Raw genomic sequence first — 17,855 nt, forward strand, 5'->3', positions numbered from 1 at the left:
CTTTGTCATAAAGGTTCCCTTTTCCCAATGCATATTTAGTGCAGCAGGATGACAAGTGACCACAATGTGATTGCTGGAATCAAAATAAGATTTCTGAAACAATCTTATTAGACTGAATTTTAACCTGACAGGTCAGTAAGCAAATATGTTTCAATTCTAGCTTTACTCCAGACTGCTTTCAACTCAGTATTAAAACGGGCTACCTGGCTTATTTTTTATTACCAAAAATCTTCGTTAATGTTACTCCTTACCCTAACTTTGGGTTTACTGGTTGGGGGATTTTTGTCCCTCTAATTATTTTTTACCATCCCACCCCCCCATCAGTCAGATTAACATCATGCTTGATCCTATATGGGCTAACTGAATTTTCATGGAGGAGTTTACTATTAAAATACTAAGGAAAAGTTTGGTCTTGTGAGCAACACATAAACTTGAGTTACTCAAGACTTGCATTTAATTTCTCTCCTCTTTTACCACAGTTCATTGTGACTTAAAGTAATTTTATCCTCTATTGTTTTTTCCATCTGTAATATAAAAATAATGTGTTTTTCCCCCCTTTACTCCTTTTGTTTGCAGTGTTTTGATCTCAAAGTAATAGTCTAAAACATTGCACTTGTAATAAAAATAATATATATGGACCCCAACATTGTCTCTCTGTGCAGCACAGTGGGTTAAAGATGACTTTTAAAAGGTTACTGTCTTATTTCTATTGAACAGTTTAGATTTGTGATCTTCTCTACGCTCACCATTTAGTTAAAATTCCACTTGAACAAAAACTTACCTAGTTAACAATTAACATCTTTTATTCCCAGTGTCTCTCAGACTGTCATTCCTCTTGGATGATACTTCTTTAGTATTTCGTGGTATTTTTTCAACTGATATTTTCACCCTATGCTACTGCTATAAAACCATTGCAACTAATCACTACTACTAACCACATAGAGTTGTGCTGTGCCTTTACCTTTATGGTACGCTCAGCTAAGCATCATTTCCTACAGTGAGACTGAAAGGGCAAAGACTTAAATGCTTTTAGAGCTTCTGTGGGAAAAGAGGTATAAAGAGGTACTAGTTGAGAAGGCAAATGGATAAGCAATGACTCCACTACTATTTTCTAATCGCTTCAATCGCCCTGTCACAGGAGTATAGGACAAAGAAAATGATGAAACCAACAACTCAGTGCAAGAACAGCAGATGGAGAGTGATTATAAGCACTCTTTTCAAGCTCCTGCAAGAGTGGCACACAAACTACCTGTAACTATGGACTTACACCTGTAAATGAAAGCTAACCTTTAGAGACTGTGTAGCTGGGAAAAGATAAAATCATTGGTAAGTCATTCCTAAAAGCATTTTTAATTTTAGTGTCACAGTAAGGAAGGCTTCTCCATTTCTGAATGAATGCAGAACATGCTATAACTCGCACCCTGCACTGACTTGTGAACACTGAAAGGGAGCCTTGAGGCTAATAGCCTTACATACTACATGCAGAGATAACACTGAATAAATCTTTGCAGCTCTTTCTGGTACAGACAACCTGGCATTCCACAGTGAAGTTGCAGCCGAAAAAGAGATAATATCAGTGAATAAGTGGAACTGACTGATCAGTGTAAGACTTGATTTTCATTAGGCTTTTCAATTTAATTTTCCCACTACATTTAATAGGAAAAGACCTTAAACAGAGGCTCTGGCTCTAATTTTCCCTGATCCTCATTGACTAATATATATTTTTTTAAGTATTGTTCATCTCCACTGGATTTGGCAAAGGACTTTCCAACCATTTCAGCAGTAGTCACTGTATTTGCCTTTTTTATACCTGTACTTGTTTAAACACCATTAACATAAAGGACAGCATAGGCCAAGATATGGGGCAAGGAGCAAAAGATACCTAGGCTCAAGTTAAGTAAGGAAATCTGCAGCCATGATGTGCCGAAGTATATACCATGTCAGCCATCACTAATGTGAGTAACATGGAGGTCTCTTTTGTTCCCACAGTGAATCTGGCCATACCCCTTTTTTCTGTCACATTTTCTGCAACATCACGTAAAGGCTTATGCACAGTGTTGACATCCCAGAAGTTAGTGCTCCTGTTCTCTTCCTCAGACAACAGATGACACAGGAAAACTTGACATTACACCTGGGAGTTCACAAACTGGCTGCTGCAGTTCCTCTTCCCTCCCCAGTGCCTTTCATTAACCAGGGACCAAACCCATAGGAAGGAGACAGTTCAATCCTCAACATTCCATGCAACCAAACAGCATCACAACGTGCAGGTGCAAAATAAGCCCAAATTCCATCTGTTAAGGACATACATGGATGACTGGTGGAGTCATCCATATGGGATAAACTCACCTATGTGACATAGAGAAAACTTGATAGACCGCACTGGGGTACCTGGATTTCGAGACGCAAAGGCTACTGGACACTTGCCCTCAGACCTCTTCAAAGGCCATATGCAGTAGGAACATTCAAACCAGAGGGGCAGATCAGATTCCCTCCTCATTTCCAATCAGAAACATTACAGTCCACTTTTAACCGTGTGGTGCTATCAAGTGCATTTAAATAATTCCCTCATTTCATCACATTTCACCTCCTAAGAGGTTACATTTCTGAATTGAGCAAAAGTACTTTTTAATATAACTTATGTCAGTTGATGGAGTACTCTGTACAGAAAGACAAACTATTAAGAATGTATAAGATTACCCCTGTAATACTAAATAAGAACAGTTAGCCAGTTTATTGAGGAGAGAGGTAAGAGCTTGGGTAGCTGGGCAAAACTTTTCTATTTTGCAATTTGCTAACAAATATATTTAGAAGGTAAGATACTGTAGTAAGTAGAGTGGAACCTTCAAATGTGGCAAGCCATTTAAGTAAGGTGAAGAGAGTACTTTGCCTAATGCACTGTTCAAAATGAAGGTGAGGAAAACATTTGGCACATTAGAGCAACACCTGGCACATTAGAGGTACTAATGAACATGGCCATTTTAATTATATTACTAGCAAAAACCTGACAGTAAAAACTCACCGATGAAAGCAACACTGGTGGCATCCTACACTTAACTCCGACTTAAATACTGCCACAATGGTTAACGTAACCCTGAAGCAGAGCAACCACCTGGCCTGTATGGAGGCACTGACACAAATCTCACTGACAGTAGAAATTCTTTTGAAACAGGATGTAACGCCATTTGTTTTGCTGTATCCTTCCATAATGATTCTGGTCTGACTTTAACTGTGCCCTTGAAAAACAATGCTTTGTAGCAAGCAGATGAAATTGTGAAAATTTATTTTGTAATGTTCTTTTAAAATTACCCTGAAAATCTCAATCTAAATGCAGTGACGCAACATCCTCAGATGATACTCACATGCAGCACCATATTATAGGATACTTAAATAACACAGAATATGAAGAGAACAGAAAGCATCAATTTATAAGAGCTCATTATAAAGTTCAACTTGGTCCAATCACAGATCCATCAACCAGCCACTAGAAGTTTCTTTTCCTTGACTTCCTTGAAGAAGAACATCTTGGTGGTGCATACCTCTGGGACAGGCGCTTCTGACAGATCCATCAGCCGAATCACAACTCAAGTGATTGTATTAATTTATTTATCCCAGGTAACATGACAAACCTGTCACTAAGGATGACAAATTCCAAGCATAAACGTACAGTGCCAAGACCTGTTCTCTGCAGCTAAGTGAACAGGCTTTCAGAAGGCTACCAGCTGGCTTCCAACTCTGGATGAAACGGGAAAGTTTAAAAATCAAAGTGACTCTGCATCTCATGGGACTGCTAAATACTACCTAATAAATATACCGATAGAAAATCAAATGGTGCATTCCAACTTTACCATCATAAGCTCTTCACTTCTCCTTTTCATTTGCTCAGTGTATTACAAAGAAATTAATCTGGGGAATGCATATTCCAACTTTGGTCTCTGTGAAGGAGTGAAGATTTTTTTCCTGTTCTCCAGCAGAACCCATTTTCCTGGTTTGAAGCACTCGATACAGTTGGCTTAGCCACATGATTATGACAACAAAAGAACCTAACCTAGAATCCAACAGTATCTGAACAGATGATGCTCCACTTGCAGTAAGAGAAAAAAATAGTACTGCCAGCAAGGGCAATGGTACTTGGAATGCACCATCCTCCTGTCCTCTAATGTAAGCAGAGCAAGCACATTCTTACCACTAAGAAGAAATGTGTTGACTGGGTCTTACAGTCGTTACTCACACAACTGATTCCTCATTGGAAAAAAAAGAAAGGGCAATTAATTAATTGTGCTTATGTACAAAGGATGCAGAAAAGGTCTTTCGCCATTTAAGAACCCTAAATAAATCTGGCACTTTCTTATAGCCTTGCCTTTTCTCCATCTTGCCCTGTCACTGTGCTCTGACCACCAACTACACTGAAGACTTACAACTTATGAATACTTTAAAAAAGAAATATCCTGCAATTATCAGTTATCTTCTACCATAACCTCTGGCTAAACATGGCTTATATTAGACACTACAGCCCATCCACTTGGAATCACAGAGTTGCTGGAAGGGACCTCTGGAAACCATCTAGACCAACACTCCTGTTCAGAGCCCAGGCAACTATAGAAGGCTGCCCAGGACTGCGTCCAGCTTTGTTTTAAATCTCTCCAAGGATGCTAATACCACAAGCTTCCAGTGCAACCTCTCCAGTATCTGACTATCACCACAGCAAAAAAAGTTCTTTCTTACATTTAAATGGAATTTTTTGTATTTCAGTTTGTGCCCACTTCTTGCCCTGACACTGGATACCGCTGAGAAAAGTTTGGCTTTGTCCTCTTTACACCCCCCCATTGGGTATTTGCGTGCATTGATAAAATTCCTTGTGAACCTTCTCTTCTCCAGGCTGAGCAGTCCCAGTTTATTCCTTCCCTTTTCAAGTTTATGTTATCATGACAGCAACCAAGGAATGATAACATAAAAAGGGAACACATTTCATTTCTAATATCAGTGAACCGAAACATTCAAAAGAGGGAAGTTCAGACATTTATACCACTACCTTATTTGTACACATGAAACACAGCACAGCTAATGAATTAAAGATTAATGCTAGGTTTAAAAGAGGATGGGAGCATCAGCTACTGCTTTTCAGGGATAAGAAAAAGGAAAAAGGCTTTGGAAAAAACATACGGGGCCTGTATATCTAACTATGCTCATAAAAGCCAAGACCTGCGTAAAAATGGAGTATCCATACGCTGCAGGAAGAATGCACATACATGATTTGCAGACTTTGGATATTCTTTTAGGATTTTATGGTATCATAGATTACAAAGTCTTTTGTCAATTTTACAATGTCTACAAAGATGATGAACCCTCACTGAGTGAGAGGGAGACCATGGGCTCATTTACCCAACCTTTCACAGTCTTGAGAGATTTTATTAACGAACATAATAATAAAAGCACATGGATTGAGCTAGAAATAAGAATCAGCCTTCAATTACCTTAGGTAATTAAAGATGAAATATGTGATGTGGCAAAAGCTTTATTAGAAAGAAGAAGAATTAAATGCTCCAAATAAAAAATGCATCATTTGAATTCATAAACCTTACGTTTGCTTATTCTATACTATTTTTCTTTATTTAATAGTGCACTATCTGTTTTTACATTGAGATTACACTATGGTCTGTTCACCTTCACAGACAACGTAGGTCTTCTCTGCCCATAATTCAAAAACTTGGGGATTAAGTGAAGGGAAGCAGAACCTTGCCTGAGCTCCACATTCCCAACAGTCCAGATGACAACAGAGAGAAAGCACAACTGCCTACAGGAAACAGTGGACAAACACTTTCAAATACAGGTGACACACCTCTTTGCAAGCTCATCCCAAATGTAACAGCACTGTGCTGATCAGCATTTACTTATATACAGAATTAAGAGATGTGCATTTCCTCCTATAACCTTCCTATAAAACACACGTGTGCACATACACAGAGCAACAGAGTACTGAAAATATTTCCCATCTTTATCCTTTCCTTCCTATGTAATGAAATTGATCTCCAGCTCCCTCTGAAAGCTCATTCACAGTTCTCTCACACGCACATTTTCCGCCTTGCTAAAATAATGATCAATGCAGAGCAGAGCTCTCAAGCACAAAAAAATTCTACTGATCAGCAAAGTGAATTTCACATTACATTTCTGAAAAGCAGAATAAATGACGGGTTTAAACATGACATACAGAAAGGAGAAATCAGCAAGCTATCATTTTGAGAATACAAACGCATCTACAACGTGCATACATCAGGACTGGCTTTGAGTTTACATACTGGCATGCAAAATGAGCGGTGTTTAATCCCTGTAGAACAAGAAAATTGGACTCCTTTCTTTGTGGCAAATGGCAACAGGAATGTTTCATCATTTCCCGGTATCTTTCTGTCCCCTTATCTGTACGTGCATGTGCCTCCACACACTCACACTTGTGAACTTTTGTTCTCACGGTGATTAAATAGAGTGGAAAACTGAGGTTTAGAATGGCCCTTCCCAAACCCAATGTCCTATGACCTGAATGCACCAGTGTGAATTGCTAGGTGGGCAGCGACAGCAGACGCTGCTGCTTTTCTGAGAACACACTTCTGAATGCCACAAAGAAGCTGTTGTAGCCCTCCTGTCTGGGTTCACTGTTCACAGTACTTACGTGATGGTGTCAATCATATCCAGTCCCATTTCCACACAGCAATGGGCATGATCTGTTTTGGGCTGGGTCAATCCTGATACACAGTAGTAACAGTCCCCTAGGATTTTTATTCTTCTGCAGTGGTTTTCCTTTAATAAAAAGAGAATAGGAAAAGTTTTACTATTCATATAAAATATTCCAGTGCTACAGGATAAAATCTTCTTCAATACTATCATTCAGGGAATCCTTTTCTGGTCAAATGAAGTAATCTACAGTTCATTAAATCTGGTACAGAAAAGCTGACATACATTTATGCATCTATTTATAAACACATAAATACACAGTAGAGATCAAACCCAGACCGTTCAACCCACATAGGGTAACACTGCTTTAAATCTATAGTTCTGAACAAATATCGCCTTGCCCTCATGTTAGGTCAGTATGAATTCAGGATTTGCAATGAAACCTCATTTCATATGAATCCAAACCAAAGGACTGAAGCAAACCCACTATTTAATATCAGGATATGTTTGTATTTTGAGGAACTTTTGTTTCAAATCCAGTTCCAACTTACCAGGAAAGACGATGTATTGATCTGTAAAGACATACACATTTGTGCATCACCAACTCATAAATCACAATTTACAATACAGCACAGCCTAACTATGACACACTTGCAGATAAGAAGATGCAGTCGGTTTGCATTACTGTCAAATTTATCTCCTGTTTGCACACACGTTAATTTCTACAGCCAAAGAGGTCTGGCTAAGTCTCTCCCAATTTAAAAAAACAGTGATGGCATCTGATGATTGCTACATTTGTTTGAGCAGAAACTTCATTTCTAAACAGAGAGCACAAATAAAATGCCTTTAACCAATAAACTATGAGTAGACATAAAGAGATGATGCTATCCCTTGCAACTACACGATAGCAATTTCTACCCACTTATAATATGACACAGAATAGTAAATAACCTGATTAAATATATCTAACTCACACAACTGGGACTATGCCAGTAAATGACCCCACTTGGAGTAATGCATAATGCACACAGTTCTGGTGTCCCCAGCATAAGGAGGACACAGAGCTGCTGGAGCAAGTCCAGAGGAGGCTACAAGGATGATCAGGGGCTGGAGCACCTCCCATACAAAGACAGGCTGAGAACACTGGGGCTGTTCAGCCTGGAGAAGAGAAGCTGTGTGGAGACCTCAGAGCAGCTTCCAGTGTCTGAAGGAAGCTACAAGGATGCTGGAGAGGGACTCTTCATCAGGGACTGTAGCGATAGGACAAGGGGTGATGGGGTCAAACTGAAACAGGGGAAGTTCAGGTTAGATCTAAGGAAGAAGTTCTTTACTGTGAGGGTGCTGAGGCGCTGGCACAGGGTGCCCAGAGAAGCTGTGGCTGCCCCATCCCTGGCAGTGCTCAAGGCCAGGTTGGATGGGGCTTGGAGCAACATGGTCCGTGGCAGGGGGCTGGAACTGGATGATCTTAAGGTTCTTTCTAACCCAAAGCAGTCTGTGATTATATAAGTGCTATGCAAAATTAGCTGTTGTGGATCAACAAGAGTCTAGTTCAGCTTCTCATACAGACACATATTGTTATCCAGCCTTCTGCCCTCCTGAGCTGACCACAGTCTCCACATCATCACTCATATTCTATGTCAAAAGCGATGGTTAATCCTTCAGCCATCCCTTTTTCTCTGACCCATCGTACACCAGCATGAGGGGCTTGTTATTATACCCTCTTCCAGCTGCAGGCCTTCAGATGCCTCTCTTCTTTATAAATGTATTGAACAAATATTATACCTCTGTTCAGGCATGGAGGAATGCGTGCTAACACTCTTTAGCAAAATGCTTTTTCTACCTCTTTTATAAACTGAGCAGTAAACTCCTATCTTGAATCATCAGCCATCTTTTTGGATATGCTTAACTACTAGAAAGGCTTTTCCAAGAATGACTGCTTAACATTTCTTGTGCTGTACAGCAGGATTTTAAATAGATCACTCATTATCATTGCTAATATATATTATAATGAATGTGAGCATCATTATTCTAGAAGCCTTATCACTGGGGCCGTAGAGAATTCCCAGAGTCTGCAGCCACAAAACGCCTCACCAATTTTACTTAGAGTTTTAATCTGGTATTTTGAGATCCTTGGCTAAATGGTATTATAAAAGTACAGTAAGTCTTGATGCACACAAAGTAATATGCAGACCTCAAAATCTATCCTGACACAAAACAGGCCTTCCAACTCAAGGGTCTTGGACAGAAACCACTAAGTTTTTTAACAGAAACCACTAAGGTTTTCAGTACTAAACCATACTGCCAAAATAAGCCTTCTTAAAAGAAATTTGGGGCAAATCTTGAAGCGGTGGAGGATACTCAGTAGTTAAAGCTGGAACTTACTTTCCAAAACGTACACCATTTTTGCCCACACCTTACAATCCTCTATAAAGCCCTTCTCATCTTTAAATTTGGTATGCATGGCAATGACTGTTTGACTCAGCCTAGAGTTACTCAGAAAAGCCATTTCAGTAATCCGAGGTGGACAGTATGCATGTGTTCATCGATCGCTTTTCTCTCCTATTGAGGGTCAACCTCCAAAACGGTTTGTTTCTAATGACTTGGATTTCTTAAGAGAGCTTACTGTGCTCTAGAGCAGTACTGCACATTTTCTAATAGGACACACAAAATGACTGTCAGCCTGGCACAGCGCAGTCTACCAGCCTGGTGGATAGATTAAAGGAAGGAAAAAAACCCTTAACAGAGCTGGATCCATCACCACTTTTCCAAGGCAATTTATAACTGGTGCAGGAGAAAAATGAAAGAAAACAAGGACTACAGCATTTTCTGGAGATATATTAGCTTTGATGGAAGACACATGGCTAAATCACCTGCTGTTTTGAACCCACCACTCTGTTCCTTACCAGATGCTCTCCTCACTGTCCTTATTTATAATCAATTAATATACAGTAATCTCTAGGAAAATAGTTTTCTTGTTCACAACATGCAAGGCAGACTTCCAGGAAGGAGATGGAAAGCAGCTTTGTAAGAGCAATCTTTTAGAGGATTGATATGCAAATGAACAATCCAAACTCTTTCCCTCTTTGTTTTGTTTTCTCAGCAACTTCCAAAGAAGCCCTTGACTCGGCAGGATTTTTCATACTTGTGACAGCAATGAATTCAAGTTGATGATTACAAATTCTAGTCACGGTTGATACGAGCAATGGCTGTTTAGAAACAGCTGATAATTTCAGTTTATGCACATGCTGAAAAGCACAAGAGATTGCTAGCACTGCATTAGCCAGGCAGCTTGCCCACCTGCGGTGCCTCAGTGAGACGTTTCCAAGCGGATCTGCAGAATTCCCTCTGGCACCACTGTCAGTCACGGGGTTTGTCAGTGTGAAGTGGAAGCCCGGCTCGGCAAGCAGAGGATACTTCAAAGTCACTAACAGCTTTCTTTACATTCTTAGACAGGTATTTTCTCCTATCTGTCAGGTAGAACAGGGTGGGCATGGTGTTGTGTATGGTGTTGAATAGCAGGGAGTGGTTATGGTGTTGGGTAGAACAGGGTGGGCATGGTGTTGTGTATGGTGTTGAATAGCAGGGAGTGGTTATGGTGTTGGATAGAATGAGGTGGGTAGAGTGTCTGGTAGAACGGGGTGGGTATGGTGCTGGGCAGAAGGGGGTGGGTATGTTGTTAGGTAGAACAGGGTGGGTATGGCATGGGTATGGTGTTGGGTAGAAGGGATTGTTAGGTAGAACAGAGTGGGTATGGTGTGTTACTCTTTCAAACAACTCCGGCTTTTTGTTGTTATAGAATCATAGAATAATTAGGGTTGGAAAGGACCTTAAGATCATCCAGTTCCAACCCCCCTGCCGTGGGCAGGGACACTTTACGCTAAATCATATCACCCAAGGGCTCGTCCAACCTGGTCTTGAACACTGCCAGGGATGGAGCATTCACAAACTCCCTGGGCAACCCATTCCAGTGCCTCACCACCCTAACAGGAAAGAATTTCCTTCTTATATCCAACCTAAACTTCCCCTGTTTAAGTTTTAACCCATTACCCCTTGTCCTATCACTACAGTCTCTAATGAAGAGTCCCTCCCCAGCATCCCTATAGCCCCCCTTCAGATACTGGAAGGCTGCTCCGAGGTCTCCACGCAGCCTTCTCTTCTCCAGGCTGAACAGCCCCAACTTCCTCAGCCTGTCTTCATACGGGAGGTGCTCCAGTCCCCTGATCATCCTCATGGCCCTTCTCTGGACTTGTTCCAACAGTTCCATGTCCTTTTTATGCTGAGGACACCAGAACTGCACACAATACTCCAGGTGAGGTCTCACAAGGGCAGAGTAGAGGGGCAGGATCACCTCCTTCGACCTGCTGGTCACGCTCCTTTTGATGCAGCCCAGGATACGGTTGGCTTTCTGGGCTGCAAGCGCACACTGAAGCCGGCTCATGTTCATTTTCTCATAACCAACACCCCCAAGTTCTTCTCTGCAGGGCTGCTCTGAATCTCTTCTCTGCCCAACCTGCAGCTGTGCCTGGGATTGCTGAGACCCAGGTGTAGGACCTTGCACTTGGCATGGTTAAACTTCATGAGTTTGGCATCAGCCCACCTCACAAGCGTGTCAAGGTCCCTCTGGATGGCGATGTTGTTGTACTTCTATATTTAAATGCATTTGGCAGAAAGAGTGAAGTCTGCCAAGACTGCAGAAGTAGAGACTGGGACCATTAACTCCATATTCTTGTGCCACAGGCATCAAATACTGTTTTGTGTACTCTGGATAAGTTGGTTTGGGTTTTTTTTTTTGTTGTGAGTTGTTTCTTTTTCTTCCAATAAGAAATAAAGGGAAGAGAATTTACAGTTTGTGAAATATTTCCTACCTCTCCCAGCAGAATCCATCAGCAGACAGCGAGGTCCTCCCTTGAACAGAGAGATTCTGCTGCAGAAGTACAAAGCCTTGTAAAGGAGGATCTTCCTCAGATGACAGACTGCAACAATCCTTATTGTCACTGCTGTTTTGCTGGGGTTTTTTGGGGGGTGGTGGTGTTAGTTTTGGGTTTGGTTTGGCTTGGGTTGGGTTCTTTTTAATAGGCTATCCAAGTAAGTACTTGTTTATTACATGAATAGATCCAAAGTCAGGGATGCTCAGCACATTATTTCACTGTCTGGTAGGAGAAGAGCCTCTATAAAGCTTTTATTTACTTTACACATGGCAGTTGCTAATGCAGGAAAGAGTCCCTGCCCTGACTTCAGTCACTGCAACAATCTATATCTTTCTATATGCTCCTGTGTCATTATGGTACATAAGTACCTATCAAAGTGAGCCCAAGAGGAAGGTCAGATAGATTACAATTTTTAAAAGCAAGATTTTAAAAGCTAAACATTAAACTTTTCTCCGTCGTAACTCCACTAACTGCAGTGGAATTCCACCAAGGATGAGTCTGACCCTGTGTGACTTAACTACAACATATTTAATGCTTATTGTGCACATCCATTTCTCTCCCTGCAAGCCTGCCAGCAACCTGATTTGCAGGTATGCTCATCAGAGTTTTACTGTTCTACCCTCCTGGAATCAAAATCTATGAGTAGGAGGGATTTTATTTATCCATAAATTAGAAAGACACTTTTTTGCCATTCCTACTAATAAAAACTGCATTAGCTGAGGTCCATAAAAAGATTCTTGGCCATATTCAGCCAAGTTAGACTTAGTTATGCTGTGCAGAGTGAAAAAAAAGGATATTAATAAGGTCTACAAAAAGATGCATAAGCAGTGATTCACATTTCCCCTAGCTCAGACCCTACCAGCCTTACATTCTCCTACAATGCTCTTGGACACCGAGTTTTGTTTAGGCTGGAAGAATGTGAACAGGAATTTGCTTAGTGACTGCAGCGTTAGAACCTTAAAAAGAATTAAAGAAAACAGACAAACCAAACCGACACACGTCCGGGTTCAGCTGTTTAAGTGGTGGGGTACAAGGGAGGAGCTCTATTAGGCCTGGACTTAAACTGAAGGCATTACTCTCAGGGGAACGCTTTGGCATCCTCACCACATTTCAGTCATCAGCATTAGTGAAACTGCATGCAGCAGAGGGGTGGAAGGAGATGCACTGGCAGCATAGGGAGCAGCTCTTGAGCGCAAAACCCCTTCATGCCTCCCCCCCCATACATTCACTGACTGAAACTGCTTGAATTTGGTGGGGGGAAACACCATTGCCCTACTCCCTGATAAAACCACTGTTAGCTCAATGTTTTCTTCACCTACTGAAGAGGGAAACCATCAAAATGCAAATCTGCAATGGCTCAGTTTTCACTGAGAGCAGAATTAACTCTGGAGGAACAGTGGTGAAGTACGAGGGCTGAGGAAGGAACAATACCCCAGTCTGTTGGCCCTGCCACTGCTGTCAAGAGCTTCATCAGTGAGGCCAGGCACTGCGAGGGGCATGGCCACCCTCCCTTACAGACAATAACCCCAAAGTAAGATCAATGACCTGAGGAAAGGGCCCAACACAGAAGCACTTTTGTGTTTTATCCCCCCTCATATTTTTCCTCGTTTTCCTATGGTTTCCATCCTTCTTGGTTTATCAGTTATTTGCTTGCAGAAAGCCCCATTCCAACAGCTTTCTCTGGGCAGCCTGCTGTGCTCAGAGCTGAGCTGTTTGTATCAGGTAGGCAAAAGGGGATCGAATTTTCCATTCGTGTGAATCAGTACAGCATCATAGGTTTCAGGGGAACTCCACTAATTTATACCAGTTGTTCCTCTAATCCTCAGGAGACCGTAATTCAATAATCCAGGCTAACCACGTCCCAGGTACAGTCCTTTCTTAGTTATTACCAGTATAAAATGACTACTGGGGAAAAAAAATGCAAAGCACCATTAAATTTCCCATAGCAATAAATGCATTCCCCTTTTATCTCTCTTCACAAACCCAGGAACTTCATTCTGCATCCAAAAAGGTCTTGAGAGAGGACAAGATAGGATTCACCACTGTTACCACTGCAGCTTATTTTCAATGTGCTTAGCATGTGCATCTTATTTAACATCTATAGCACTTTGTGCCAAAGTGCTATTAATCTCAATGGAAAATTGGATTAGAAAGCTCTGAATCACTCCAGAAGTTAACATAAATTTAGCTAAATTACAGATGTGATAGAGGCACAAAAGAGACTTGAAGAAAGAATAGTATTTTCTACTAGATCCTCTAAAGCCAGAATGATGTCTTTATTCAATTTCATAAAATCTGTCCATTTGATGGAATAGAAGTGGAAAAAACCCTGTATTTTGGCTATCATGCTTTATGATATGCATCCGTCCATACATATGTGTGCACGTACAACATACACAGACACAGTTCTGCAAGCTTACCTACACCCCTTGCACATGTATACAACATATAAAATGTTATAATAAATGCATATTTATATGTGTATAATGTATTTGTATAATAATATATAATGTATTGTTATGATATATAATACTGTGTATAATATAGATGTGTTTATACTGTATAATAATAAACAAATTTTAATATTCATCCTCTACTTACATGTTAACCAAGGTGACTCAGCCTAAGAGCTATGGGCCAGAAATCAGTTCTGAGCCCTCCTTTCAACAGATTTGAACACAGACTGGTAGAAGATAACTGGGTGCTGACACCTGCTTTTGGTATTAATGGTCTAGCCCTTTCTTTATGCAGCGATGTAGTGAGCACCATACTGCTCCAAGTGCATTTGGAAGGGCATAGTACAGTGTTCTGCTGTAAAGGAAATGGTGAAGGACAAGCCACCCTACTTCTGGGTCACAGAAGAAAGGTCAGTGAATATGATGGAGTTAATCAGAAGGCTGTACAGTGTAACTAAGCAACACCATATCAAGTTATTAGAATCATCATAATTTCACAGCTTGGAAGGGACCTTAAAGATTATTCAGTTGCAATCCCCTTCCATGGGAAGGAACACCTTCTACTAGAGCATTTGTTCCAAGCCCTGTCCAATCTGACCTTGAACACTGCCAGGGATGGGGCAGGCACAGCTTCTTGGGCACCCTGTGCCAGTGTCTCATCTCCCTCATAGAGATGAACTTCCCAAGATCTCATCTCAGTCTCTGTCAGGTTAAAGCCATTCCCCTTGTCCTGTCCCTACAGTCCCTTGTCCAAAGCCCCTCTCCAGGTTTCCTGGAGCCCCTTCAGGCACTGGAGCTGCCTTAAGGAGCCTTCTCTTCTCCAGCTGAACCAGCCCAGCTCTCTCAGCCTGGCTCCAGAGCAGAGCTGCTCCAGACCTCTCATCATTTTTTTCACTCTCTACCAACATGTCTTTCTCACGCTGGGGATCTCAAAGCAGGTTTCACACCATCTGCAACTTTCAACAGTAATTTCACTTATCATTTTCCTTTTTTTTTTCAGAAAAACAATAAGATTCACCAAGAAGATTTCTTTGTGTAGTATCCAAATCTATTTTAATAACTATGCTAAATGTGGGCCACAACATCTGTGAGAGATTATTGAAGCCAGCTTATCAGATAAACTTCATAGTCAAACCCTGAGTGCAATAAAGTGACATGGAAATCACAACCATCTCCATTACACTGCAGTGTGCCAACAGTGATAATACACTTTTGAAAACTGTCCAGTCCATTAGAAACCCCTGTACATCACTGCATACACATTTTAACATTTCTTTTCATCCAGGTTTTGAACTGTGGGCTTAAACACACCCCAGAACAACTACTTTGATAACCTTCTAATGGAATAATGCCTGTAAATAGTAACTTCACTAACTCACGCTAGTTCTTGTACATCTGCTAGTCCCAGCATAACAAGCCTTGAGAATGAGCTAACTGCAATACTCCACAGAATTCAATTTAGCAGGGTAATGGAGACATCACAGTAACAGTCTAGAATTAACAGGATGAGCTTCTACAGAGCGGCAGAAATAATAGGAAAGGCAAACAAATCTGGTTTCAGTATTTGAAGTACCACAGAAAACGGCTTGGTGGGCTCTGACTGAGGAAAGCCGGCCATCCCCACATGAGCATATGTAAGCCTGTAATTAAGTAATGCATTTGTGAAGTTATGACGAATTATCTATCATCATGGGAGCCACAGCATGCATGAACAAGTGTAGAATTATTCAGGATAGCTATAGAAAGGAAGACATTTTGCTTCTAATGCTTTTCCTCCATTTTACTGGTAATTATATAGGCTGATCTGCAATAACCTGCAGGTTCTTGGCCTACCTTTTCTGTGCATTCCCATTCTCACAATAAATTCCTTCCCTACTCCACATGGAGAGTAATTTTACAGAAGTAAAAGGTTAAATATTTTCTGTCCTGGAAAGTGAGGACCTATTTAACAATCACGTATGTTAGTTCACTTGGAAATGAAAAAGGATTTTAAGCAAGAATATCTTAGGCAATCATCATGACTGATATGCAGGCTTGTCTCCTTCCCAGTTTTCATTAAGTATTCTTTAAGATGGTGTCCTTTTATGAAGAGGAATGCCCCAGGAGAAATGAGCCTAAACCAAATACAGTATAAAATGTTGAAAAAGTAAGCTTTACATTTCAGGAAATGGGGATTTCTTCCACATTTTTCTGACCTCAAGGAGATAAAAAGTCTTGCTTGAGAAAAGCAAAGTTGACTGCTCTGAGGACAGCGCTTCCGGACTGCAGTGCAGGAGGCATGGCACCCACAAAGCTGAGGAGACATCCTGATGGCTGCTCCCCACCCATACGTGCCCCACATAACAGATCGGTGCATGGACAAAGGACTCCAGGTAGGACTGTGTATAAAGACTACATTAGGCAGCTAAAATACACCCCTGGGTTACCTGTTAAACTGCTGCTACAATGGTGTGAAACAGGCACTTCAGGAGTGCAATTATACATCTCTTTGGATGACATATTAAACTCCAGTAATACCTTTCTCTATGCTAACTGCACAAGGAGTCAAAACAATTCATTTCAGTACTGATTTCAGTACTACTTTCAGCAGCCCATACTGCAAGCACCTGAAGCTTCTCAGGATAATTCAGCAGAGTCCTATGCAAAAATGCACCTCTCAGATTTGCAGAATGCAACTTCACAAAGCATTTGGTAATTAGCCACAAGCAAGTAAATCATGACAAGAGTTATGTCACAGAGTTGGCATACCAAGCCAATCTCCTTACCTAAAAAGTACCATAAAGGAGGTTAGCGAAGACCTAAGCTCTGTGGTACCTGCCTATGTATATGTTCCTACAATACTTAAACTGTGTGATGTTATCTTCCTCTCTTGAAAACAATCTCACAGACACTTACTTTAGCTTCAGGCCATACACACACCATGAGTTCCTGATCCTATAGAGTTGCAGGTATATTCATTAAGACCACGTTAATTCAAGAAAGCTTACTTCTTTAGGTCTCCCTAGGGCACCTTTCCACTGGTTGCTCGGAACTGGACTCAAGCTTATACGCATGATCTGCCTCAGCAGGATCCTGTGTCAGCACTAGCAAGGGGGGCTGGGGAGACAACTCTCCTTAAAATTAGTCTTTGTAAATATCACCCTCTCATCCACACTTAATTTATACAAGGAAGGGTTACATGGTGTAGGTTTATATCTGTTTTCCAGCACTAAGTTTCCCATCTTAACCAGGCTGCAAAAAAGTGTGCTCATTTTGTATTTTAAAAGTACATCGTAATTACCTTCAAATAAACTAAAGCATTCTATAGATTCAATAGAATTCACTTCTTAAAGTGACTGCTTCTAGGGATAGGTAGTTCAAAGCACAGTAAGGAACTGAATGTTCTTGACACATTATAAAACCCCCCAACCACAACAACCACCACAGAAGCTGATTAAAAACATTACTTGCTGACTCTTTGCCTCAGGCTCAGAAGCAACGTAGGTAAGTTCAATATCTTTGAGGCTGAACAGGTACAAAAAGCCACTTCAGTAACACTGATATTTCGAGAGTAAAACTTGTTAAAAGCTGAGGAGGTAATCAGGGAAGGATTCTAAACTAAAATGGAAAGAGATAAAAATAGACCCAACCTACAAACACTGGCGAAGCCTGGAGGTATACATACTGCATATGGAAAGAACAAGGAAGCGGTGTGTGTCAGCCTGGCTAATGGATGAGATGCCAGAAGTGGCATGAATGGGTAAGATCTTTCATTCAGATATCAAAATCCACTTCTAGTGATGTCCTCTGAAGAGCTTGAACTTTGTTT

At 41.0% G+C, this 17,855-nt stretch overlaps 1 protein-coding gene across 1 annotated transcript in view; it reads right to left on the minus strand.

The window, feature by feature from the left end:
* Positions 1–17,855, minus strand: part of ADCY1 (adenylate cyclase 1) — a 141,891-nt gene that overhangs the window by 49,053 nt on the left and 74,983 nt on the right. Inside the window, exon 5 of the mRNA XM_057431443.1 lies at positions 6,662–6,789. Within this exon, the coding sequence (XP_057287426.1) occupies positions 6,662–6,789 (128 nt within the window). The remainder of the gene's footprint in view (positions 1–6,661; positions 6,790–17,855) is intronic.

The sequence above is a fragment of the Pezoporus wallicus genome, unplaced genomic scaffold, assembly GCF_028554395.1.
Source record: "Pezoporus wallicus isolate ANWC-B61680 ecotype Strahan unplaced genomic scaffold, APGP_CSIRO_Pwel_v1 scaffold_11491, whole genome shotgun sequence".
Taxonomy (NCBI): domain Eukaryota; kingdom Metazoa; phylum Chordata; class Aves; order Psittaciformes; family Psittacidae; genus Pezoporus; species Pezoporus wallicus.